At 34.4% G+C, this 26,679-nt stretch overlaps 1 protein-coding gene across 5 annotated transcripts in view; it reads left to right on the forward strand.

Moving 5' to 3' along the window:
- The window catches only part of PKN2 (protein kinase N2), a 161,179-nt gene that overhangs the window by 19,095 nt on the left and 115,405 nt on the right, over positions 1 to 26,679 (forward strand). For 4 of the 5 annotated variants that reach the window (XM_082614062.1, XM_082614061.1, XM_082614060.1 and 1 more), the window contains exon 2: positions 20,192 to 20,492. The exons of the other annotated variant lie outside the window; for it this stretch is intronic. In XM_082614062.1, the coding sequence (XP_082470188.1) occupies positions 20,192 to 20,492 (301 nt within the window). The remainder of the gene's footprint in view (positions 1 to 20,191; positions 20,493 to 26,679) is intronic. 5 annotated transcript variants of the gene reach the window in all.

Consider the following 26,679-nt stretch of genomic DNA (forward strand, 5'->3'; position numbering starts at 1 on the left):
GGCTTGAACCTGTGTCCCCTGCATTGGCAGGCGGATTCTTAACCACTGTGCCACCAGGGAAGCCCAAAAAATAATTTTTAAATGTCCATAGAATATAGAGCAGACGTTGCAACAGACGTCACAACTAACATGCCTTCAGGATCTAGGCAAGTAACAAAATAGTGAAGCAGGTGAATGTAGGGAACATACACACAATGTGGAATCGACAAGTATAAAAGCAGCTGGTGTCAATCATTTCTTGGCTGTGGTTGTTTCCATATGGGCTCTCATTGCCTTTTTGCAGGGAGATATACTCTAAATTTTAAAATATTTGTTTAAATTCTTAAAAGACTTCTAATCAAACAAGACATGCTTGTAGGACCATCTCTTTCACTACAGTAATTTGTCTTTATTAAATCAAATATTGAAGTGCCTACCATATCCAGGTACTATGTTAAGAACTGTGGTATATACAAATGAACATTGGACCTGGCCACTACCCTTTAGAAGAGCATTCTTCAGTAATACTTCCTAGGATGGTAGAAATGTTATATATCATTTTGTTTATTGCCCTATATAGTAACTACTGGCCATATGTAAATTGTGGCTAGTGCAACTGAGGAACTGTCTTTTTAGTTTAATTTAAATTTAAATATACACAGCTGCATGTGGTTAGGGACTATTCACTGACAGTGGTGCTCTAGAACTAAATTGAGTTGCTAAGACCATCTCATGAATAGTTACCGGTCCAAGATTGAAATTATATTTCAGGATAGCAATGGAAGAGATGACTGGAGGTCACACGCAATTTCTAAGTGAGTTGTACAGGTAGTTGCTATAGGACTTCAGAGAAGGGAGTGGTCACTTTAAGATAAACTTTAGGGAGCAGGTGAAATTTAAACTGGCTCAAGGGATAGGTAGAATTTTATTAAGAGAAAAAGATGTTCTAGGAGAGTGGGATAATGGGAACCAAATGCATGCAGGCAGGGGAAATTAAATAAAACTTCCTATTTTTCATTTAGAAGGCTGCCCAAAATTATGTTTCTTGGGTTTTTTTTTTTTTTTTCTGTTTTAACAGGCACATTATTTAAAAATTGAAATTGGCCTTGATACATTTGCTGGTTCTAAACTTTTGTCAACAGCTTGAGAAATAAGGCATTGTGCTGCTTTTATTCTTTGAGGTCAACAGCCAAAAAGATGTGAAGAATGTAAACTTTTAAAAAATATCTTTATGAACTTCGACTCAATTTTGCTGTGAACCTAACACTGATAAAGCCTATTTTTTAAAAAATAGCTTTCCTTTATATCATATTTACTCCTTTTACTTGGAATATGCAGATTTCACCACTTAAAAGTTTTTTAGTCACTTATGATTTCTTTCTCGTATGATGAAAGATATTTTAACTCAAAGAGCTAAGAGAAAAACAAATGAAAGCTCTCAAATGCTTAGTTTTCACAAGGTATCGTAGTTTCAGTTGAAAACTTTTTCTGTTTAATAGTTGTTGGATCTTTTCTTTGGGGGAATTTAACTTGCAGCATGGTGTTTGAAATATTTTGTATTCTGTTCATGCATACACCAATTTAAAGGGATGACTTCTTAAATTGTTTAGCCGGGGAAATCTTTGACTACTGATGCAGTGATATTTTGAGTAGAAAAATGATTTATGAATTAAAATATACTAAAGTCCCTGTTAAATAATACCTTATGAGAGAGAGAGCATTTCCTTGATTGTCTTATATAAAAGTAGCAGTACTTCCCACCCTACCTTCCAGCACTCCTTATCCCCTTTCTGCTTTCTTGGTTTATTTATGTAGATTACATGAAATAAAGCATTTATTATTTTATGTGCCTGATACTTAGTGGGCACTCAATAAGTATTCTTGTCTAACCTTCCTCATCATCATGAGTAACCAAATTCTTGTCTTTTAAAATGTATAGTGAGAGATACTTTTTAAAGTGGTAGTTGTTTTAATTTATGCTAATAATATGGTAATTATTTTCATGTATTACAATAAAGTCTAAAGCATGCAAATAGTTTTATAACTTTTTAAAATAACTTTTCCCTCTCCTTCCACCCCTCACCTCTGGTAACCACAAATCCGATCTCTTTTTCTATGAGTTCATTTGCTTGTTTTTGAAAATATAATTGACCTATAACACTATGGTAGTTCTTGTTACACAACATAGTGCTTTGGTATTTCTGTACATTTCAAATGATCACTGCAATAAGTCTAGTCAGGATATGTCACCATACAAAGATATTACATAGTTATTGACGATATTCCCCAAATTGTACATTTCATACCTATGACTCATTTATTTTGCAGCTGGAAGTTTGTACTTCTTAATCTCCCTCACCTATTTTTTTCCTCCCCTTCACCCCCTCCCGTCTGGCAACCACCTGTTGGCTTTCTGTATCTATAACTCCGTTTCCATTTTGTTGTTTGTTCATTTGTTTTATTTTTTAGATTCCACATATGGGTGAAATCACATAGTATTTGTTCTCCTCTGTCTTATTTCACTTAGAATAATACTGTCTAGGTCCATTCATGTAGTCAAAATGGGAAAATTTCATTTTTTTTAATGACTGAGTAATATTCCATTATATATATAATGTATACACACACACACACACACACACACACACCCCTCATCTTCTTTATCCATTCATCTATTGATGGGTACTTGAGTTGCTTCCATATCTTGGCTATTGTATATTGTATAGGCATAGAGAAATAAAATTACTTGTTCATGTTACATAGCAAGTTAGCGCAACTGGAATTTGAAACTAGCTCTATCTAAATCTAAACCGATGCTCTTTTCACTATATAGTTTATATTTTAAACAATTATAGAGGTTTACTGTTGAATTTTATAATAAACATTTTCTCCCATCACAGATGTGACTTGATTTATTATAGAATTCTTGGAACAACATAATATGATAAAAAGCTGAGGCTACTAGTCTATAGATCCACAGAATATTAAGTGAGATGGGCATATATCAACTTAGCCTAAACTCATTTTACAGATAAGAAAAATGAGACCCAGAGAGGTTAAGTGATTTGTCTGCCATCACTAAGTAAGGGAGCTGAGACTAGAACCAAGATATCCTAACTTGAGTAGAGATTTTTAATGAACAACCTTGAATTTAATAAAAGGAAAATATGACCATGTCTACAATAGGGAATAAGATAATTAAAAAGGCTTTCTCTTTTTTTAAAAAAAAAACCTTTCTTTAATGAAATCTAATTGACATTCAGTAAACTGTACATATTTAAAATACACAATTTGATAAGTTTTGGCACACCTCTACACTCATGAGACCATTACTGCAATCAACAGTGAACATGTCTATCACTCCCTGAAGTTTCTTTGTGTCCCTTTGTAATCTTGCCATTACACTGTCTTCCCCAATTCCCAGGCCTAGAAAACTGCTTTCTATCACTATAGATTCATTTGCATTTTCTAGAGTTTTACATGAAAGGATCTTACAGTGTGTACTTTTTTTTAAAACATAACTTTGTACACTCCACATAGTGATTTTTGAGATTCTACCATGCTTTTGTATATAGCAATAGTTTGTTCCTTTTTATTGCTGAGTAATATTCCATTGTATGGATATACCACAATTTGTTTTTCCATCTACCTGTACATGGATATTTGAGTTGTTGCCAAGTTTTGATTATTACAAATAAAGCTGCTATGAACATTTGTAAGTATTGCAAGTATTTCAGTGGATTTATGCTTTCATTATTCTTGGGTAAATGCCTGGGAGAGAAATAATTCATTTTGGTGTGAAAAATATCTCATTATTTTAACTGCATCTCCTGACAGAGGTTTGGTAGTTTTTCATTTGCTTATTGTCCATGCTGAATTCTACCTGGTTGTATTTTTTTAACCAAAATATTGAGGGAAAGCAACTCTAACATTTCACATTTGTTTACCCTAGAGTGCTCTAGATAATGGCAAAAGTAATCCATGAGTAATTTACATTTGAATTACTATAGTACTTGGGTCAGTAATTGTTCTTATATTTTTCTTTTGATGCATTTTTACTTGTTTTGTATATTTGAAGGAAATCCAGCTTATTGGACAGTATATGGGAACAAAAGTTATTGCCATTTGGTTACATTCAGTAGCATGACTAACACTAATGCTGATTGACAACCTGGAGTGGGGGAGGGGAATCTCAAATTATTATTATTGTTATTAAGTGTTTCCTTTATACATAATGCCTTAGTGACATTCTATAGATCTTCAGTCATAGCCTACCTGTTATCCTCTAACTGTTTTTTTGTGGTTCAGCCTGTCTAACCTGTAGTTCTTGTGTTAATGTGAATAGATAAAAGGAAACTAGTTATGGTTATTGACTGGTTCTCTGTAGGTTTTTGTTATCTAACCCCACCCATAATGGAACATGTCATTTTATAAACTCTGTTCTATTTGGTAGTAAAGAATAAGATAGCTTGAAGTCTTATTGTGACTGTTTATTTTCCTTTGGGGTGCTCCTTATACCAGTGGAAAAGTTGGTTCTTCACTTTGGAGAATGTGACCTAATGTGTTGTGATACGATATCAAGTCATACTTCAAAGTTACCAATTTTAAATTGTGATTAAAATGTAGTTTTCTTTTATTATGTATTCAGTCATATTTTAATGTCTCATCAATGGGGAATGAAGTATATTTTCCAAATAAAGTATTCTTAACCCTTTAAACATAGGAAGCATTGATTTTTAACATTGTTTTTAGAAATTACACTTATGTAGTGTATGTCACATTTTGCTGCCTGATTTACATAACATACATAGAAAGTTTGACTCTTTCTTGAAATATGTAGTACTCCTTATTCCTGTACCAGATGACTTTAGTGGTTAGTATGATTCTTTTTTTCTTCTTCTTCTTTTTCTCTCAGGTATTACTTCTCACTCAGTATGTCAACTTTGAGCAGCCATTTCTCCATTCAACAAATATTGACTGAGCACTTTCTGTATTCGAAGCATTATTCTGGGGCCTCGTCATAAAAGAAGGATCAAAATGTTTAATAGTGATCAAATATACTTCCTTCTCTCAGGGAACTTAAATTGTGGAAGGAAAGATACACGTTAAGTAATTATACAGGGATATTGGGACTTCCTGCTAAACTTAGATAATGAATGGGGGGAAAAAGGAAGCATACAATCCGAAATCATCATGACAACAAAAGTTGTTTATAGGATTCATAATGGATATAATGTAAAGTTTGAGTTAAAATTAGAGCTAAATGACTGTTTTAGAAAAAAAATATTGAAACACAATTTAAAAATTTGCCATGTGTCTTATAGCAAATCAGTGACAGAACCATGACTAGAATTTCGGTTTTCTTATTCATAATCTCTCTCTCTCTCTGTTGCCTTTAATATCCTACCTTTGCTTAATCATTATGGATAGTTTTGGTTGTGAAAAGTGTTTCTGTGTTGGAAGCATGTGAGAGCCTGAGATTTGCACATGCTATTAAAATAGGTATGATTTTTAACTATATTTTTTAATTGAGATGTCATTTTTACCAATAATAATTTTAGTAATATTAAATAGGAGATATGATTGAGCTGAAACAATGATTTCCATATTAATGAAGTGATTAAATCATAGATGTTTAAGTTATTGCTTTGGACATACAAGGCATTTTAATAAAATGTATATACTTCTAGAATGCTTGTAAAACACTACACTTGTAGATAGAAATGTGATCATTTTTATTGCTTAGGAAGTAGAGAGATGAAATCTCCATAATTTCAAACCTATTGGATTAAAATGAGGTTTGAGGAATGGTAATCAAAATTTGAGGAGGAAGAAACTGTGTTTTATGTAATTTTCTTTCATTGCCCTCTACAGTTCTAATATAAACATATTTATGATTTGGTTGGTTTATAAAATTATTATACTTGGTATATTTATATATGTGTAGGCTTGGTAAGAAAATGGATACAATGTGGAGAAATTATTTTTAACCTACTTCTTTTTCCTGTGCCTTCATAATTCTATTGCTAAGATGAGTAAACTTTTGTGACACATTATTGGTTTAAAAAGTTATTTCTGGGCTTCCCTGGTGGCGCAGTGGTTGAGAGTCCGCCGGCCGATGCAGGGGACACGGGTTCGTGCCCCGGTCCGGGAAGATCCCACATGCCGCGGAGCCTGCACGTCTGGAGCCTGTGCTCCGCAACTGGAGAGGCCACAACAGTGAGAGGCCCGCGTACCGCAAAAAAAAAAAAAAAAAAAAAAAAAGTTACTTCTGTTTTACATATACTTTAGTGGCTTAAAATTATGTTTTTTAAGATAACATGACTAAAATTTTTTAAAAAGTTATATTAAAGTAGATAATGCTTCTGTGAACTTAGATCTGAGCCACTACTTTATAGGAAGAGTGGCTTGATCATCTTTGTATCATCAGTGTCTAGGATAGAACTTTACACATAGTAGACATTTAATAAATTGTTGCTGAATGAAACAAATTTTAAAACACAAACTTGTATGCTAAGTTATAGGACAGAAGATATATGAGAGTTCCTACCTGTCAAGACCCGAATTATGGTTTATATCTGAACAGACTACTGTTGGCTACTGCTACTTCTTCCCATGTATGTTTTTGTAGTACCTCATGGAATATGACTTTTGTAGGAGGAACATGCTTGCAATTATGATTATTATATACTACTATAAAATTAAGAGAACTAAGCACTCCATATTCTGAATTGTTAAGAGTGTAATGTGTATGATTCCTTCAAATGGGTAATAACCAGGGTTTGTTATGAATTATTAAAAACAGTATTATTAAAATAATATACCATAAAGTATAAATATTTTAAATTAAGGCTGTAATTCAGAATGCATTTAATACACCAACTTGACTCGTAATACATTTGTGCCTTTTTTTTTTTTTTTTTGCGGTACACAGGCCTCTCACTGTTGTGGCCTCTCCCGTTGCGGAGCACAGGCTCCGGACGCACAGGCTCAGCGGCCATGGCTCACGGGCCCAGCCGCTCCGCGGCATGTGGGATCTTCCCGGACCGGGGCACAAACCCGCCTTCCCTGCATCGGCAGGCGGACTCTCAACCACTGCGCCACCAGGGAAGCCCCCATTTGTGGCATTTTAATTGTTTTATCTGATATATTAATATTTGTGGACACCAGCTTTATATTATGAGAAAAAATCTGTGAGATAATACTGAAAATGTAGTTAAGTAATAGCTAAGAAACTTCATTTTTAGGAATTATAAAAGAAGTTTATGTATTACATTGGTCACAAATTTAAATATATACTTAATGTTTCTTAGGTATTGAAATATACCCAGTAACATGGCATTTAAACTTAAAAATTCTTATCATGTTTTTAAGAAAATGTACTCTCAGACTAGAACAATTTTAAGAGGTTGAGAGGCCATTGCCTTCGAAATTCCAGACGGGGGACTATCCTACATTAGAATTCTATAGCCTTCCGAAACGACATTCTCAGTAATGAAATCCAGTATCTTTACTATTAGATAGCGCTCTCCTTTAGTTTTTTGTATCATTCCTTCCTCATTTTTTAATAAAATGTTATAGGCATACCAAAAGGTACATAGGGAGTAATAAAACACCATTGTATTCACTACTGATTTAAAGAAATACACATTACCAGTACAGTCGAATGAAGCTTTCTGGATACCTCTCTTTGACATTTCTTTCCCTTCCCATCCCTCCACCCCCAACTACTATACCAAATCTGGTATATTTATAAATCACTTCCTCACCAGAACTTGTTTCTTGATGAAATGTCTAGCTCTGAAACCCTCTTTTCCTTGTGTCGTCAGCAGACATGAAGACCAATATGAAGGACAGTCGGAAGGTTGCTCTTGTTTTCTTTCATGTACCACATTTCTATCAATTTGCCACTAAAACACTTTATCACTCACTAATTTTTAACTTGTTTCAACCAAGTCTCTTGGCTCTCTTATTGTTTCTATTTGTAAATAGCTGTTACTTATCTTGCATTGACTAATTAGTTTTACTTCCTCAGGGACCTTCTTTTGTATTCTGTATAGTTTCATTGCTGTGTTCCCAGGCCCAGCTCTGAGAAACTGACAACTTGTTCTCTATTTCTTCATCCTAATCAGTGAAATAAAACATTTAATGAGAGCCCCAGTCTGATTCCCTCCTTCCCTTTTTCCCTCCCTCCCTCTCTTTTTCTCTCCATGTTTGTCTGTCCGTCTATCTATCTATCTGTTTATAATCTTAGTTTGGTTGCCTTTTATTGTATACTTTCAAACAACAAGAGCATCTCTGGGCTTTTCCTTTGCAGTCTTTTTTCTCTTAATATCTCTTTATTCTGAAGCTCCCAAATTCTTAACACTGTGCTTGAAGTAGGTATGCTACATGTTATCTATTTCATTTATGCTTAGTCATTCTAAAAAATGTTTAACACTTTAGCACATTGGAGCTTTTGTGTGATAGATCTGCTCTAAATTAAGCATGACAAATAAAAATTAGTTTTTGTCCCATATTTTCTTCATTTTGATATCCTACTATCCTTTGCCCACTTTTTGACTGTTTTTAGTCATAATGGTAATAATTGAACAAATGTCAGATACTGTGACAAAGATTTTTATATTTTACTAATTTAGTCATTTTATATTCCTTTGAGAGAAAATCTTGATTGATCTTGATTGTTCTGATGTACTTGTAGGTGTAATTATTTTATTGGAGTCTTTTGGCTTTCTATTTCATAGTATCTGGCTCTGCCTGGTCACTTCCCTGCCTATCATCTGTCTCTATCCTATTGTCATCTTCACAACCAGAATTTCCAAATATTTCCAGAATGATCCTAGGAAGTGATAAAGTCCCTCACAGAAGTTCTGGCTAGGGGAAATGACTTGTGGTTCACATTTAGAGATGAAAGAAAAATATAATGTGTAAATAGCCCTTTAAAAATTTTTTTTACACTTTGTTTTTAAGAGTTTCAGTTAGAGTATAATGGTCAGTAATAGGTGTTTTAAACTATTATCATTATTTCTTATACTGTCAGGACTGTGTACACAAAACAGGGTTTGTATGTTTTATCTCCTGGGAAGCTCAGGAATGGGGGAGGTTCAGAACGAAGATAAACTGTTTTACCTTCAGAAATGTGAGAACAAATAGAATCTAGGCACTGAGAAGGATTTGTTTCTCTGGTCATCTGGAGCTCTGCTTAATATAATTTTTGAAGTTGTTTAAATTTTTAACATGGTTGATTTTATGTAAAGGAGGTATTCTGGGAAGTCAGTTAATCAAGGTCTTATTGTATGCCTTTTCTGCGAATGTGGTATATTTTCCTTAAAAGTCTTTTTTGCTTATTAGGCTCCTAAGAAATAGCTAATAGCTGGAACTGGTTGACAAAAGGCTAGACCTACATGGGTTCTGAACTTGGGATGCTTAGATTGGCTTAGGGATTTGTGAACCCCTTAACCTCCTGCCACTGTGTGTGTGTGTGTGTGTGTGTGTTCCACACATGGAATTTTCTGAGAGTCCATTGCTTCCATCTGTATCCCAGAGTAGATCTGTAATCTGTGCCCTGCCTCCCATCACCTTCACCTCAGTCCACATAAACAAAAAGATTTTGAGAACCACTGCTGGAACATTGGTAAAATTGATCAGTGGAATGGTGATTACGCTATACTAGTTTTTCGTAGCTCTAGTATCTGTCACTTGATAATGAAACCTAAAAGGTTCTAAGAATTTGAATAAATAAAGGAAAAAAGTAACAAAGGAAAATTAACCTAAGTCATTAAAAGAACAGTTACTAACAAAATTCAGATTTTACTCACTGTATAATTTTTTTTGTGCTTGAATATATATGACTTAATTGAAAAGAACAAAGACTTGTGTCTGAAAGCCCTTTCCATATTATAAATTTGAGGATTTTCTTGATTTTTGACTCTAGCTGTTTGTGTGTTTCAATACCTTCCTTTTCTTTTTGCCTGAAACTTTTTCTATAACTAGAGCTTTTGGTGGGGGAGGGTAGAGTTTTGGGTTTGGGTATGGGGGATTGCTAGTCTACTTAGGAAACTTGAAGCATATTCTTTTTTTTAAATTCCCTTAAAAATATTTATTAATTACCTATGATGTACCAGATACTATGCTGGGGACACAGTAAGGAACAAGACAGATAATGCCTCTGTACTTAGAGAGGGCTTGTCTTATTGTCAAGCAGGGAAGACAAACTAAGTTGTTATAAGCAATATGATAGGGTATGTGCATGCGTACTATGGATCATCTCACAGGAGCATCTAAGCAAAAATTATTAAATGGTATTGTGTTTTTAACTTTGGTGTCCACATGGTCATTGTCAGTACACACAAGTATGATCGATTTTTGAGTGTTCTTGTATCCTGTGATAGTACTGAACTCTTTTATTCTAGAAGTTTCTGGTAAATTTCTTGGGATTTTCTATGTAGATGACCATGTTATCTTCTAATAGGGACAGGACAGTTTTATTGCTTCCTTTTCAATCCATATGCCTTTTATTATCTTACTGAAGTGATTTGGATGCCCAGTACTGTGTTGGATAAGAGTGCTGAGAGTAGACATCCTTGTCTTGATCCTGATCTTAGGGGAAAGAATTTAGTCTTTCACCACGAAGTAAGTTTGTAAGTTTGTTGTAGATATTCGTCATCAAACTGAGGAAGGTCTCTATTTCTAGTTTACTGAGAGTTTCTAATTATGAATGCATATTGAATTTTGTCAAATGCTTTTTCTGCCTCATTATGAACTCATGTTTAGCTTAATGTAGATACGGATGTCGTTTTTTTTTTTTTTTTAAACCACTGTATGTCCAGTGTTGAGTACAGCATCTAGCACATGTAATAGGTATTCAGTAAATATTTGCAGGATGAATGGATCAATCATGTTTGGCCAGGATGTGGGTCAACTCTGGTTTAATTTAGTGAGGTGTCCATCCTTAGATCATTCAACTGTGGCCACAGATCTATAGGATCATGTTAAGAGCATTGAAGACCTCACTAGACTCACATGGTTTGAGTGAGATCAGATATATTTCCCAGGGCTTCCCTGGTGACGCAGTGGTTAAGAGTCTGCCCGCCAGTGCAGGTGACACGGGTTCGAGCCCTGGTCTGGGAAGATCCCACCTGCCGTGGAGCAACCAAGCCCCTGTGCTACAACTACTGAGCCTGTGCTCTAGAGCCCGCGAGCCACAACTGCTGAAACCAGTGCGCCTAGAGCCCGTGCTCCACAACAAGAGAATCCACCGCGATGAGAAGCCCACGTACTGCAACAAAGAGAAGCCCGCGCACTGCAAAAAAGAGTAGCCCCTGCTTACCACAACTAGAGAAAGCCCACTCACAGCAACGAAGACCCAACACAGCCAAAAATAAATAAATAAATAAATAAATAAACTTATTAAAAAAAAATTTCCCAGAAGCTCAGGGGAGAAGAGTATGCAAAATAAGATGAAAAATTACTAGTGGCATCCTTTGGAACAAGGGTGGAAATGTGACCCTAAATTCAGTTCTGTGGTATAAAATGAGACTAGAGTGGTAGAGAACACAAACACTTATAGGGGAACATTGGTTTTGATATTGGAAAAAAATCATATATATATAGATCTGGAATTGCAGGTATCATTACTAAATTACAGAGATAAAATTTCATGTTTCAAAGCAGGGAGCTAGACCTATCAATATTATTTGGGACTCTTATTTATGGTAAGGGAAAACTTAAGTCAAACTAACTTAAGCAAAAAATGAATTGGTTGGCACTGTGACGAATGAGTTTAGGGGCATGGGGCTATGTTTGCTTTAAGCATGTTTAAAGATTTAAGGATTTAGATGCTCAACCTGTGTCCTTACTGATTTTCTCTATCTATGTCTTCTCAAAGTGTTGGGATGGAGAGGTATAAAGTGGGAAAGAAAAGGAAAATTGTTTTTTCTTTTTTAACATAATGATAATGTTATTCACACCCCCATCCCTACTTTTTATCTATTGAGAGTCAACAAAAAGTAATTAATAATCAAAATTGGGGCTTCCCTGGTGGCGCAGTGGTTGAGAATCCACCTGCCGATGCAGGGGATATGGGTTTGTGCCCCAGTCTGGGAAGATCCCACATGCCGCGGAGCAGCTAGGCCCGTGAGCCATGGCCGCTGAGCCTGCGCGTCCGGAGCCTGTGCTCCACAACGGGAGAGGCCACAACAGTGAGAGGCCCACGTACTGCACAACAACAACAACAACAACAACAACAAAATAATGAAAATTGAAGAGACTGCTTAGAGCTATCATTATGGCTCTAAGAGCTATCTTGTCTGGATTGCTGCAGTAACCTCTGTATCATATGTCTATGGTAGTGTAATAAACTCATCTCAGAATTCTGTAGGTGTAAGAGGTGTTTCTTCTTCTAGTCTTGCCTGTGCTCACTTATGCAGCTGCATTCAGCTGGTGGCTAAGCTAGACTGGAATGTCCACTGTGGCCTTCCTCACAAGTCTGGTGCCTCAGCTGGAATGGATGAGACAGCTGGAGTGCTTTGGTTCTCTTCCACATGGCCTCTTTCCACATGGCCTCTCTCATCCTCCAGGGTCCTCTCTCTCTAGCAGAATAATCTGGACTTCTTTAAATAGTAGCTGAGTTTTCAAGAAACAAGACAGAAGCTATGAGGCCTCTTCTTGAAGCTCCCTGCCCATCATCAGAATGTCACTTCCATTACACTATTAGTCAGAGTAAGTCAGAAGGCTAGCTTTGAGTCAGTGTGGAAGGAGGCTACATGATGATATGAATGTAGGAAAGCAAGATTCATTTGAGTCCATTTAGTAACAATCTACCATAGCTTCATAGCCGTTTTCCCTGCCCCCTCAAATCTGTTAACACAGGAGGTCATACAACATCACTTCCTTCCCTAAGCCCTACACCGTTTCATTTCAGAATAAAAGCCAGTCTTTATATTGGCCTACAAGGCCCTATATGATCCTTAGTGAGAGAGGGATTTATAGTTCATCTGAGACAAGAAGTCCAAAGTAGGCAGTCTAGGACTTGTGTAGCAGTTCAGTAAAGCCATTGGGGTCCTAGGCTCTTCCACACTGCTTTGTCATCCTTGTTGTTTCTGTCCTATTTGCCTATTACACCTTTAGACTTTGGGTCTGTATTCTAGGCAAAAAGAAAGGGAAAATTGGAAGTTTTCCCCAAAATCCTGGGCTTCCCTTTGCCAGGAATTGTCATGTAACTACTTCTAGCTGCAAGGGAGTCTGGTGAAGTGAAAATTTTATCTCAGCACTTTGTTTCATCTACTAAAATGGAAATTTCCTTAGTGAGGAAAAGGGGGAGGCTGGATATTATGTAGGCACCCAGCACTATCTCTCAGTATTATGTGCCAGGAAATATACTTTTGCTATGAAAGCATACTTCTTATTCCTAGGCATAGCCATTATGAGACTTAGAAATAATACAGTCAAGATAGTTGTAATAATTCCATTTTACAGAAAAAAGAAATGAAAGCTTTAGCATGGTTGCAGTATCAGAATTTATACATGGCCAGTCTGACTCCAAATACTTAGTTCTTTCCATCATACTACATTCTAACTGAGCTTTCTGTTAAGACACACGCACAAACACACACACACACATACACACACACAATATAGCCTACATTTGTGTAAAGCTTTACTGCTTCTTCAGATTTTGTTTGGTATTCATGTCTGCTTTAGTAAATTGAATACCTGAAAGAAAGCAGGATTGTGTCATTTCCATTACCTAGCATTCAGTGAATATTTTGAATAAAGAAGTTTTAAAGAAACTAAAAGGTGGGAGAACCAAACATAATTTTGCAGATGGGCAAACAGGTACAGAGATGGAATAACATGCTTGGGTTGCATAGCTAGTGACAGAGAGCTGGTGTAAGAACTGGTTTCTTGCTTTCTGGTGAGAGCATTCTCCCCTTAGACCAGAAGGTTGGATTAGGGTGATATGAGAGAATAAGAGGAAATATGTCCTGCCAGTACCCCTGAATTAAGGCACATAATATCCCTTAATTAATGCAAATAAGTTAGGTCAAGGTGTAGTTCAAATAAAGGGAAATGGATAAGAAGGTGGTATGGAGTAAAAGAGCACCAAACTAGAAGTCAGGAGACTAGTATGCTAAACCCAGCCAGTTCACTGACTTCTCTTTGTGACCTTAGGCAAGTTGCATAGCTGCTTTGAACCTGCTTTCCTCAAAACTAAAATCAAGGGAGTTACACTACATGATCTTTGAAATTCCTTCTAGCTAAACAGTATATGAATCATTGTACCCACTGAGTTTTTATGGGTGCTCTAACATTTCTTGGCATCTATCAGGTCAGACTGTTTTATATTTCTATAATATAGAGAAAGTAACAGCTTTTTCACTTCTTCTCTGGGAACTTGGCCAGTGAGAAGTAAACATCCTTTCCTGTCTCTCCCTAAATGAAGTACTTGGTCATAAGTGACAGACTTTTTTCTTCATTTTGTTCTTTGAATCTGATCCTGTTCTTATTTTAGTGTTTTTCTTAACTTCACTGTGAGTTTGTTGAAATGTAGTAAATAGAAAATGTCAATTTATATTTTATTCTACAGATCAGAATTTCATTATTTCATAAAATAAAAATAGTTGTATTTATCAAATATATATTAACACATTTGCATACTTGGAATACTTGACTGGCATATGACGTGGTCTAGTTATAATGAGTGGAATGTGTAGTCTCATCCTTTGCAGTAGAATTGTATTGACTTGAAATAACCTAGTAAATAATAGCGAATATACTGTAGAGTGTAAAGTATCATTATAAGCTTTTGCATTTACCAAAATTGAAATAAAGTGAAAGTTACTATTGATGTCTTTAAAAAATGTAATTCCCTCCTATTAGACAGGCAGTATATATTAATTGCTAAAAAAGAAAAAAATTTGAGAAAATATGGAAAACTTGGAAGAACAAAATGAAAATCTTCTTAGATTTTTTACCCAGAGATAATTATTGTTAATATTTTAATCTCTTTCCTCCCAGTCTTTTTTTGTCCATTCTTATTTTAAACATAATCTGAAATAAAACTGTGTACATAGTTGCAATACATTGGGCTGGACATACTGCTGAGGAATAATAAAGAGTATAAATAAAAGAAACCTTTCCTTATTCCCTAGACTGTTTGAAATTCTTTTGTTATGACACTTATATCCTGAACTTTCTCTTTTCTATAAGTTGGTTTAAAGCCCTGCTACTTGTAAGTTTTGTAAGGGAGTCTGTCTGTGCCCAACATATATTATTTTAAAAATTATTGCATTTACCATTCTATATAGTAATAATTCCTAATTATCTTATTAGTTTACATTTCTAGAATTAGAATTACTGGGCCAAAGGGAATCACTATTTTAAAGATTCTTGTTATATAGTTCCAACTTTTATAAAGTTTTACAGCTTACATCTGGATTATTGCCAACATTATGATTAGAAAACTTTGTCAATTTAAGAGGTAAAAATGGCACAGTCTCTTCGGCCATAGCACAAGTTTTTTTCCTTCAATAGAAGTGAACATATACATGAAAGTAAGCAGGGGAATGATGTAAGTGTAACATGGGCACTGGGTTAGTTCATCTGTCATTTCCCCAAGAATGTTAATGTTTTGAAGCAGCTGGTTTTTAATTTTTTTTTAATTTTGGAGAAAGCCTTAGCAATATATGAAGATAAAGGCTGAAAATCCTGTAGAAGTTTGATAGTTTGGAGCCTCTGTTGTTATTAAAGAATAGTTTTCTGTTGATCTAATTATCATTCATTTGTAGATAAAAATGCTTTTTCTCTCTGTTTACTTTGTAGTTGCTGCGTTATTTTCATTTATCTTATTTGCAACTTGGTATGACCTTCCAGTCTAAGGATATATCATGCTTCAACTCTGGAATATTCTCATCCATTTATCTCTTCATGTAGCACTTCTCCCCCGTTGTCTTTATTCTGTTAGTCTGGAGCTCTTACTACGTGGATATTGGATCCTCTCATTCTGTCTTCCATGCCTTTAAATTTCTCATATCGCTGTATGATGAATTCAGAGTAATTCCCTCAAGTTATCTATCTGCCAGGATACTAATTCATTAGCTTGGTCTAATCTGCTATTTAACCTGTCCACTGAGTTTTTAATTTATTTTGGTTCCTTTGAACTCCATCTAATTTTTACTCTGTTTCTTACTCATTGAAGTCTCTATTCCTTCTTTTATTTATTTAGCTGCTCGAAATCTACTTAACCTAAAAATCATTTCGATTGTACTACTATAAATCCTGAGTGTATTAATTTCACTAATGGTTTCCTTGTTTTTGGATTTGGCCCATCTGATTTGAAAGGCTGCATTAAGGATATAGATGATATAAAATACATTAAAAATAGGTAGGATTAATCATGAAAGAGTTGAAATATTTTTAAACATGATGGTGGATTTAGATTGATAGTGAAAGGAATAGGGTATAAGAAAGAAAGACAGGGGTAAGAGAATATAACAGCAAAGTGTTAGATTAATTTGATCAGAAAGGAGTGGCTAACTAAGCTTGTTGATTTCAGTGATAAAAGGTTTGAGAATTAATGGGGTTTCTTTTATGTATATATGATTGGTAGAGAATCATGAATACTACTAGGAGTTTAGTTTTATGTTTAGGATTACTTTTGTGTTTTTTTCCTTTCTTTCATCTCTTTCTGAGCATATTAATGAATTTAAAAGGGAGTTTGTGATTAGAGGTTGGATCTAACTTTGCTTGGTTTTGAAAATATGAGAAAAGGTATCTACTGTTTACTTTTGGGGGAGGTGTGAACTTTATTATAGAGTACAAAGAGTTGAATGGTGGATGAAAGGGTAAAGCTTGTAAACATAAATTACTATAATGTTACTATTGCCTCTAAGAGAACCTGCTGAGACAGAGATTATCACTGAAGATTTTCACTGCTTAAATAGCTATTTTTTTTTTTCTGAGACTGATTTACTTTACTGTGTCAAGAATATTATTACATTGCCTAGTACTGATTCCATTTATGATATAATTGCTCTTATTTTTTTTTAGGGTAGAGACATAATTTAATAGATGGAATATCTCATTTCAGTTGTTCCAAATGCAAGAAAATTATATTTTCCAATAACTTTCACAGTTTATTGCAACTAAAAATTTTAGGAAAGGAGTAATAGAAAGTACTGTAACCTTTCCTGTCTGCTGTCAGGGGGCATAGTTTATCTTAAGTTATTGATTATGGTGTATGTATCTCCTGCTCCTTTCCAAAAGGTATTTGAGCCATGTCACAACAAAAGATGGGAGTAAAAATATGGTTACTAAAAATTCAGGCCTTTTAGGAAGAGGAAGCAAACATGCTAACCACATATGATTTATATCTAATATCTAATTTTAGCCAGTATAGTTGCTATGATTGAATATCTATTTTGCCTTAGAGCTTCCTGGAGTATGAGTTCTCTTTACCAGAAAGAGGAAAGCATGACTTCCTTAGCAGTGATAGATTTTCCTGAATTCTAAAAGAAGAATATTAAATAATGTAATCCAATCATTAAGAAAACAAAACAGAACCACTCTACCAGGCATAAGCTCTGCCCTCAAATTGCTCACAGTCTTTGGAGTTGTCAGATAAGGAAAGGAATACTTGTTTAAATAAAATCCACATTATCAGAGCACACAGGAGAGAGGCATTTAATCTAAATTCTAAGAGAGGGCATAGGCAGGAAATTCTTTCCTGGGGAAAAAATTGTGGTAAACTTTGAAACAAAGTAAAAGTTAACTAAGAAAAGAAAGGACTAGGAAGAGATAGTTGAAGAAAGAAGGGTAAATATGCATCCCAAAGGTGCAGCATGCATAGTAGCTGAGCCAAAAGAGATTGTCTCTGGCAGTAAATTTTTGTAATTTGATATGATTGGCATTTAGTGAGCAAATTGAAAAGTGGCAGTTGAAGTAGCCAAGGGTAACAGTGTTTTTTGGTTGTTGTTTTTGTTTGTTTTGTTTTTAACAGCCTTTAAATATTAGTACCATGATTTTCAAACTCTGCAACAAGGCTCTCTGGAGTGCCTCAGCAAGCTCTCAGGATGCTGCAGTATATTTTAAAAATTTCAGGGAAACACAGTGACACCATTTGTTGGATACCATGTGGACTAACTAGAGTCAGTAAAGTTTCAATATTAAGGATATTTTACAACCCCCAACCCCTTTGTACTGGCAGAATAGGATGAAGGTGGGAATGTGCAACTGATTTCAAGTTTTGAGAAATTGTGAAGTACCCAATAGCAGACATATATCCCATTAATAAGTAACTGGCTATTAAAGAATGAAATACAAATGTAATTTTCTTTCAATTTGTATTATTTCAAACAGCTACTAAGTTGTTATAAGTATTGATTAAGTTATTTGGACCTTACTACTTAATAAATGGAATTGTTAGGTATTTCTTTTAGCCTATGCATCATAAAGAAAAGATTACTGAGACACTTAAAAAGGCTTAGTACCTAATATCAAAGTACAGATTTGTGAAAGCAATTCATGTAGGGTTTTTTAAGTTTATAAAGATAGAAATAAAAATATCTAGAGGAATGCATTTAGCTTAAGCTTTCTCATTTAAGAATTGTTTGCCTCCATTCCCTTTACCTGAAGGTAGACAATAGAAATTTGGGATTTTACCTTTTGACAATAGTCATATGTTTTTGATAAACAGGCAAAGGTGGATTTATAAACTTTGGAAACTGAATAAATGGATTGATAGGACTTATAGTCCATTTTAAATAGTGAAAAGCCTCGACATTATTTTGGCCCAGATAGGAGATCATTCTATGTTTGTATAGATAAGAATCAGAAATTTAAGGCCAATAGGTGTAGATCACCAGTTTCAGGCATTTTTAATCTAAGATCTATGGTACCTGGAAATAGTACATACAAACATGAAATTTTCTTTGTTCTACTCTTTTTTTTGTCAGTTTCAAAGGGGTTGTTGGTCCTAAAAAGGTTAAGAACAACTTTATACATCAACTACTTCATTTTTTGCATAGTATGCCTGTCGGCACCAGGTAAATTGGTACCAGTGCCAAGACTAAATCCTGTATTCTCCCATCCATTAACTCACTGTTTTGCAAAATACATGTTTTTTAGAGGTGAAGAATTAGACGTAAAGAGTATTTGCACCAAGTATTTAAATAGAACTTATTTTATGGGTGTGATGAATTCCCAAAGAAGTTAAAGAAAATCTTTTAATTACTTAGGTCTGTGGTTCAAAAGATACATAAAGGGTGCACAGTGAAATATAAATCTCTTTTCTGTGTCCTTCACAAGCTCGATTCCTTTTCCCAAAGGCAAAAGTTAACTCTAGTTTCTTGTGTTTCAGAAATTAAAAATTTAAAAACCAATAGTATTGTAGTAATGGAGTTTAAAATAGTGAATGATATACAAATAGCCAGAACATAACTTTGCCTGTTTTAAATGTAGATTAGATGTGCTTACCTGATTTGATTTTCATTTTAAGATGAATAACTGATACTGTATACTCTCTTAGCTTCTGTCAGTAGGACATAATTTAGACATTTTTTAGTAGTGATGTTTATGTAGGCAGTCAACCAAATTATCAATTGGGATAGATAGTCATGAAATATATGAATAGAATTCTGAAATTAGTCTTCCCAAGCCCTAATGCATTTAATTGCTTAACTAAAAAGTGGTCATAAGGATATAATTTTATTTTATTTTTGCCAATATTAGTTTATTTTTAAGAGGTTTCTTATAGAAGATAAAATAGAATTTTATCTCACCTATGGAATTTAATAATAATCTTCACTTATTAAGTGACTATAGTGGGCCAAGAATTATATTTGGAGCTTCACATACAATATTTTGAATTACCACATTATCTCTGAAAAGTGCCTAATATTATTATTTAGATTTTACACAATTAGATTGAGTATTTGAAAGGTTAAATAACTTGCTCAAGATTCACAGTAGGTTTTGGAATCTAACTTGGGTTCATGGAATATCAAAAATTCATTGTCTGTTTATACAGCCCAAAGATGCCTTTGTGTATAGATGTGTTTATTTTAATATAAATTTGTCAGGTAATGCTATTTAGTTAGTGGGCAGAGTTTTTGAAGAATTGCTTTAAGTACAGTTGTATTCTTATATGGCATATTTTACTGAGCAGCTAACTTTCCTAAACTCCCACATTTGTGTGTTTATTTTTTTTCTGTAGGGAGATTCCCGAAGTCTTCCCTTTCCTGAGAATGTGAGTGCTGTTCAAAAATTAGACTTTTCAGATACAATGGTGCAACAGAAATTGGATGATATCAAGGATCGAATTAAGAGAGAAATAAGAAAAGAACTGAAAATCAAAGAAGGAGCTGAAAATCTGAGGAAAGTCACAACAGATAAAAAAAGTTTGGCTTATGTGGACAACATTTTGAAAAAATCAAATAAAAAATTAGACGAATTGCATCACAAGCTACAGGAACTAAATGCACATATTGTTGTATCAGATCCAGAAGATGTTACAGGTATTTTATTTGATGTTTATATAGTATACTAATAAGAAATGTATTATTTTAAAAATAATAAGATTTGTGACATGTATAGTCTTTAGCTTTTTTGAAAGTACAGGGATTGTATTTTCTCCTACAGTTAAGGTCTTATTTATATTCTATTCAGAAGGTGCAGTGAGTTGATGAATATGAAAATTAAAACGTTTACTTAGAGATGAGTAATTCTCTGTCTACTCTCTTACCCTCTGTCACTAAGACATTACTTAAAGTTATTTTCCAGTACTTATGTTTTATATTGAGTCAACCACATGCTCTTACCTGATTCATCCTTGAGATCAGCAGCACGAGTTTGCCAGATGACTTTTTAAAGTTGAAAATGCATTCTATGACCAAGGGATATTTTTATTTTTTGCAAATATAGTTAATCAAACCTATGACCTTTGTTCTTTGAGTTCTAAGCAACTGAATTAACAACTACACTACCAGGCATTTTGTTTAAAAAAGAAGAAAATTTAAAAAGCCAAACATTACTTTTTTTTTTTCTCCAGTATAGAAAATGAAAGGAAAATACAACCTGTAAGTCCAACCTAAGAGCATAATTTTTAAACAGTAGAATTAACATGTTCATGTTGGAAATTTTTCAATGGTACAGAAAATAAAAATAGAAAAATGACCTCTATCCACTCTAGGCCCACTCCCTAAAGGTAACATTACTAAGTTTTTTGTTGTTATGTTCTTCCAGAAAAAAAATTCTATATTTGTATCAATGTCCATCCATTCATATATACATTCTTTCTAAACCTTTTTACTTAACAAATCATATAAGACACATTTGATCTAATAGTTTTGTCTTTGAGGATATTTTGAGCTAGTTATTTAATGTCTCAATCCTTAATTTCTTCATTTGCAAAGATAAGGAGTGGTATATGTAGAAAGATGTATCTAGCACCACAGAAATTTTAGAAGAACCTGTATGATTAGCCAAGAAAAAACAGATATAAGTTAAATTAAATTTGCTTAAGAAAGTACATAAATTTGACCAAGAAACACAAATTTCCAGTCTTAAAAGTTGTGTACAATGCTTCTGATATTCAGTGTACTTATAGAGCTTGTTTTAATGCATTACTTTCAACATCTGGGACTTACCTTAGGGGTTTCAATTGGAGACTGTCTATGTAGAGATTTCAATCTTGTAAGAATAATTAAATCTTAGAAGTGAAAGAAATAAAGAAGCCAGCCTTCTTATTTTATAGCTGAAATAATCCCAAAGATGTGAATTAATTTGCCCAGAATTACAAAACTAGCTAAAGAACTCTTCAATCTAGTATTTTCTTATCCACAAATTCAGTAATTACATTATAAATGGAAATTTGTATTATGAAATGCTTTTTCTTTAGCAATATCATATAAACTTAGATATAGCCTATTCTGTTGGAACTCTGACGAGCTCTATATTCTTTGCCCATTACTTTTTTAGGAGAGGTCTAAAATAAGAAACTGTGCTGGAGCTTTAAACTCAGTTTAGAGAAAACATTTTTGATAATCACAGAATACCAATAACTACCTTGTAGTTGGAATATAGAAGTGTTTTTGCCACCCAAAGAGTAGCCCATTTGGTTTCCCCAGTCCCTTGTAAAAAATTAACTTTACTGAAGTATATAAATTACATATGATAAAATGCACATATTTTAAGTATATGATTTAATGAGTTTTAACAAACGTATATACCCAGGTAACCATCACTACAACTAGGGACCCTGACCATCACTTCAGTTCTCTTGTATACATACTTGCAATCAATCTCCAGTCCCCATCCCTGGCTTTAGGTAACCACTGGTCCGCCTTCTATCACTTTAGATTAGATTTGTCTTTCCTAAAGTTTCCTATAAAGAAATGACCTTTTAGTCCTACTATCAAATTCCTTTTCTACCTCAAAAGCCAATTTGGATATCTCTGTGAAACCTTCCTTGACTTTCTCTGATTATCTTCTCTATTCTACTTTGTCCACTCATTGTTGTATTACAATTTATTTCTGTACATTTTTATATCACTTACTAAACTGTATGATCCTTGAGGACAGGACCATGTTTTCATTCATTTATTTTCAAGGTTTATCATAAAGCCTGGAGTATAGTAGGTATTTAGTTGAGAGTATTATATCTCAAAAAAAAATAATCCCAGCAAATAAAAACCTTGTATTAGTTTTTTTAATTAATACCAAAGCGTAATTTATCATGGTACTTTAAATATTTAATACTTGGGGAATAAAGCCTTAAATAAAAGTTTTAGGAGAAATAATTCCAGAAACTTTCTTTGCTGTTATTGACTTATCAGATAACTGCAGGGCGAATGTTATATGAAATACAACTTTCTACTGTGACTTCTTAATACTTCAGTTTGTTTGGAATGAACTTGACAAGTTGGTTAAAGTTTGAATATATTAAAGAAACAGTTCTCTTTGCAAATGGCATATTCACACATCTTGGTAATAAGTTGTTTTTTGGGTTTTTTTTTTTTTTCTCATACTACTTATTTGACTGCATTAAAATGAACAACAACACAGAGGGTTAAAGGTAGTTCAATGTTAATTTTAGGTCACATTGCCATAAAATTTTATGTTTTACATTGTGTGCTAAAGTAGGCAAAATCATTTAATTTGATTAGATCTGGCATAAAGGGTCAAGGGCCTAGCATTTTGCTTTCAGTTCTCTAAAGTATGTAGATTAATAAGTATGTGCAGAAGTATTCGGCTAATTCCTGTTGTCTTGGGGGTATGTAAGCAGAATGAATGATTCAAGGAAAGAGGGACAGAATTTAAATTTGCATTGTATATATGATTACCATGTAAGCAGTTAGGAGACCTGTTCTTAAATCACTTCTGCAATAAGTAACTCTGTTAACCATTAGGTTCTAATTTGTAAAATAAGGACTTTTATCAAATGAACTTTCAGACTTTTAGCTATAAAACTCTCTGAAATGTTGCTTATTATAATGTCAAGATCAGGTCATTTGGGACTGTTTGATGTTCTTTTCATGCCCATGATACTCTAAGCTTCCTGTTCACCTTCAATATACTTCAAGAATATTCTCAGGGAGTATTATTATTATTCCCACATGGAAATTATAAGCATATTATAAAATGAGGCTGAATGCACCTTGTGAAAAAAGTTATTGGAGCTCTGTAAAGTGCATTAGTAGTCTAAGCCTTAGTTGATACCTGAGACTCTGAAAGGAAATATTTAAGAAACAAGTAATTTTCTGAATCTTTGGACTCATATATCATCCCTAAAGCAGAGGACAAGAATATTTTTCATATTAGGTATAACTAATAATTTGTGTAGTATAATTCCCTCTGTTTTTATCTTACTTCCTTCTCTTGTACCTCTTCCCATTTCCATTTTCTCAGACCCCACCAAGCTTAGATTGACTTTTACCTTTTGAGGTAGTGAATGTTTCCTTTAATATATAGAGTGTTGAGAAAGAAAATATTGATTTAGTATAGAACTAATAGTGTTGGAATTTTGTGTGTGGTTTTTTTGTTTTGTTTTTGTTTGTTTGTTTTGGCTGCACCACACAGCATGTGGGATCTTAGTTTCCTGACCAGGGATCGAACCCGTGCCTCCTGCAGTAGAAGCGCAGAGTCCTAACTAATGGACCGCAGGGAATTCCCTGGAATTTTTTGGAGTTAACCTTGGAAATTCTTCTAAATCCCAGAGATATACTTATATTGAGGGAGTCTTCTTAATGATTAAAATGTAGTTTATGAAGTCTTCCTTGAATGAGTAGAAGTGAGAATTTAAATTTCTTTTTATTATTGGCCTATCCACCTAAATGTAGCATAGAAATTATAGTTGAATTTTATATTTATTAAAATCTGTGTGGCCTGGTTTATTATGCAGTTTCTACATATTCCTTATTTCTGATTGAATTTCTCATTTTGAGGTAAGCATATTTTGTATTAAGTTGTATACTCTTTTTTTTTTTTTTTTTTTTTTTTTGTGGTACGCGGGCCTCTCATTGTTGCGGCCTCTCCCGTTGTGGAGCACAGGCTCCGGACGCGCAGGCTCAGCGGCCATGGCTCACAGGCCCAGCCGCTCCGCGGCATGTGGGATCTTCCCAAACCGGGGCACGAACCCGTGTCCCCTGCATCGGCAGGTGGACTCTCAACCACTGCGCCACCAGGGAAGCCCAAGTTGTGTACTCTTAAGTAAAGGATTGCTGTTAAGTAGGTAACTATGATCGTTAATTAACAAGGCACTTTTAATGCCCCTGGGTTTGTTTTCTCATCTTTAAAATCATGAAATTAGGGCTCCCCTGGTGGCGCAGTGGTTGGGAGTCCGCCTGCCGATGAGGGGGACGCGGGCTCGTGCCCCGGTCCGGGAGGATCCCACATGCAGCGGAGTGGCTGGGCCCGTGAGCCATGGCCGCTGGGCCTGTGCATCCGGAGCCTGTGCCCCACAATGGGAGAGGCTGCAACAGTGAGAGACCCACGTACCATTAAAAAAAAAAAAAAAAAAATCATGAAATTAAATGATTCATAGACACCTAATACTTGAATTCTTTGATATATATATTTTTAAAGTTAATATACAGTAAAATTGATTCTTTTTGGGTACATCATTCCATGAACTTTAATATACATATAGGTTCATCTAAACACCACCACAATCAGGAAAAGGAACGGTACTATCCCTTTGTAGTCACACCCTCTTCCTATTCCATATCGCCTGTTAACCACTGGTCTGTTTTCTGTCACTTATAGTTTGCTTTTCAAAAATAACATATAAATGGAATCAAAGTTTATAACCTTTTGAGACTGACTTTCACTCAACATATTGCTTTTTGAGATTCATCAAGGTTGTTGCATTTATCAATAGTTTATTCTTTTTTTTATTGCTGAGTGGTAGTCCACTGTACAGATGTACCATGGTTTACTTATCCATTCCTTCACCAAGAACATTAGGGTTGTTTTCCAGTTTTTGGCAGTTATCAGTAAAGCTGCTGTAACTACCCATTAACAGGTTTTTGTGTGAACATGTTTTCAGTTCACCTTGGTAAACACTTAGGAGTATGATTCCTAAGTCATATGTTAGAATATGTTTAAGATTATAAGAAACTGCTAAAATGTCTTCCAGAGTGGCTATATTATTTTTCATTCTCACCAGCATTATATGAGAGTTCCAGTTGTTCCACATCTCCTCCAGCACTTGGTATTGTTAATGTACTTTTTAACCAGTCTAACAGGTGTATAGTGGTTGATGATATATATTATTGTAATTAGGAGGAGGAAAGAAGAAAAATAAAGTAGCACCATCTTAAGGAGAATTTATGAAAGAACTGTGCATGCCCTAGGTACAGAGTTATGTACAGAATGAAGAAGTCTTTCCTACCAGAGATATGCAATATGCAGTTTTTAAACATTAAGACGTAATGTAGCATTGATCTGTATTTCTGTTTTTGTACCAGTACCATACTGTCTTGATTACTGTAGCTTTGTAGTATAGTTTGAAGTTGGGGAGCCTGATTCCTCCAACTCCGTTTTTCTTTCTCAAGATTGCTTTGGCTATTTGGGGTCTTTTGTGTTTCCATACAAATTGTAAAATTTTTTGTTCTGATTCTGTGAAGAATGCCATTGGTAGTTTGATAGGGATTGCATAGAATCTGTAGATTAACCCACACACATATGGTCACCTAATTTATGACAAAGGAGGCAAGAACATACAATGGAGAAAAGACAGCCTCTTCAATAAGTGGTGCTGGGAAAAGTGGACAGCTACATGTAAAGAATGAAATTAGAACACTCCCTAACACCATACACAAAAATAAACTCAAAATGGATTAAAGACCTAAGTGTAAGACCAGACACTGTAAAACTCTTAGAGTAAAACGCTCTTTGACATAAACCACAGCAAGATCTTTTTTGACCCACCTCCTAGAGTAATGAAACTAAAAACAAAAATATACAAATGGGACTTAATTAAACTTGAAAGCTTTGCATAGCAAAGGAGACCATAAACAAAACAAAAAGACAACCCTCAGAATGGAGAAAATATTTGCAAATGAAGCAACTGACAAAGGATTAATCTCCCAAATATACAAATAGCTCATGGAGCTCAATATCAAAAAAACAAACAACCCAATTAAAAAATGGGCAGAAGACCTTATTTCACCAAAGAAAACATACAGGTGGCCAAGAGGCACA

The sequence above is a fragment of the Mesoplodon mirus genome, assembly GCF_964341445.2.
Source record: "Mesoplodon mirus genome assembly, chromosome: 3".
Taxonomy (NCBI): domain Eukaryota; kingdom Metazoa; phylum Chordata; class Mammalia; order Artiodactyla; family Ziphiidae; genus Mesoplodon; species Mesoplodon mirus.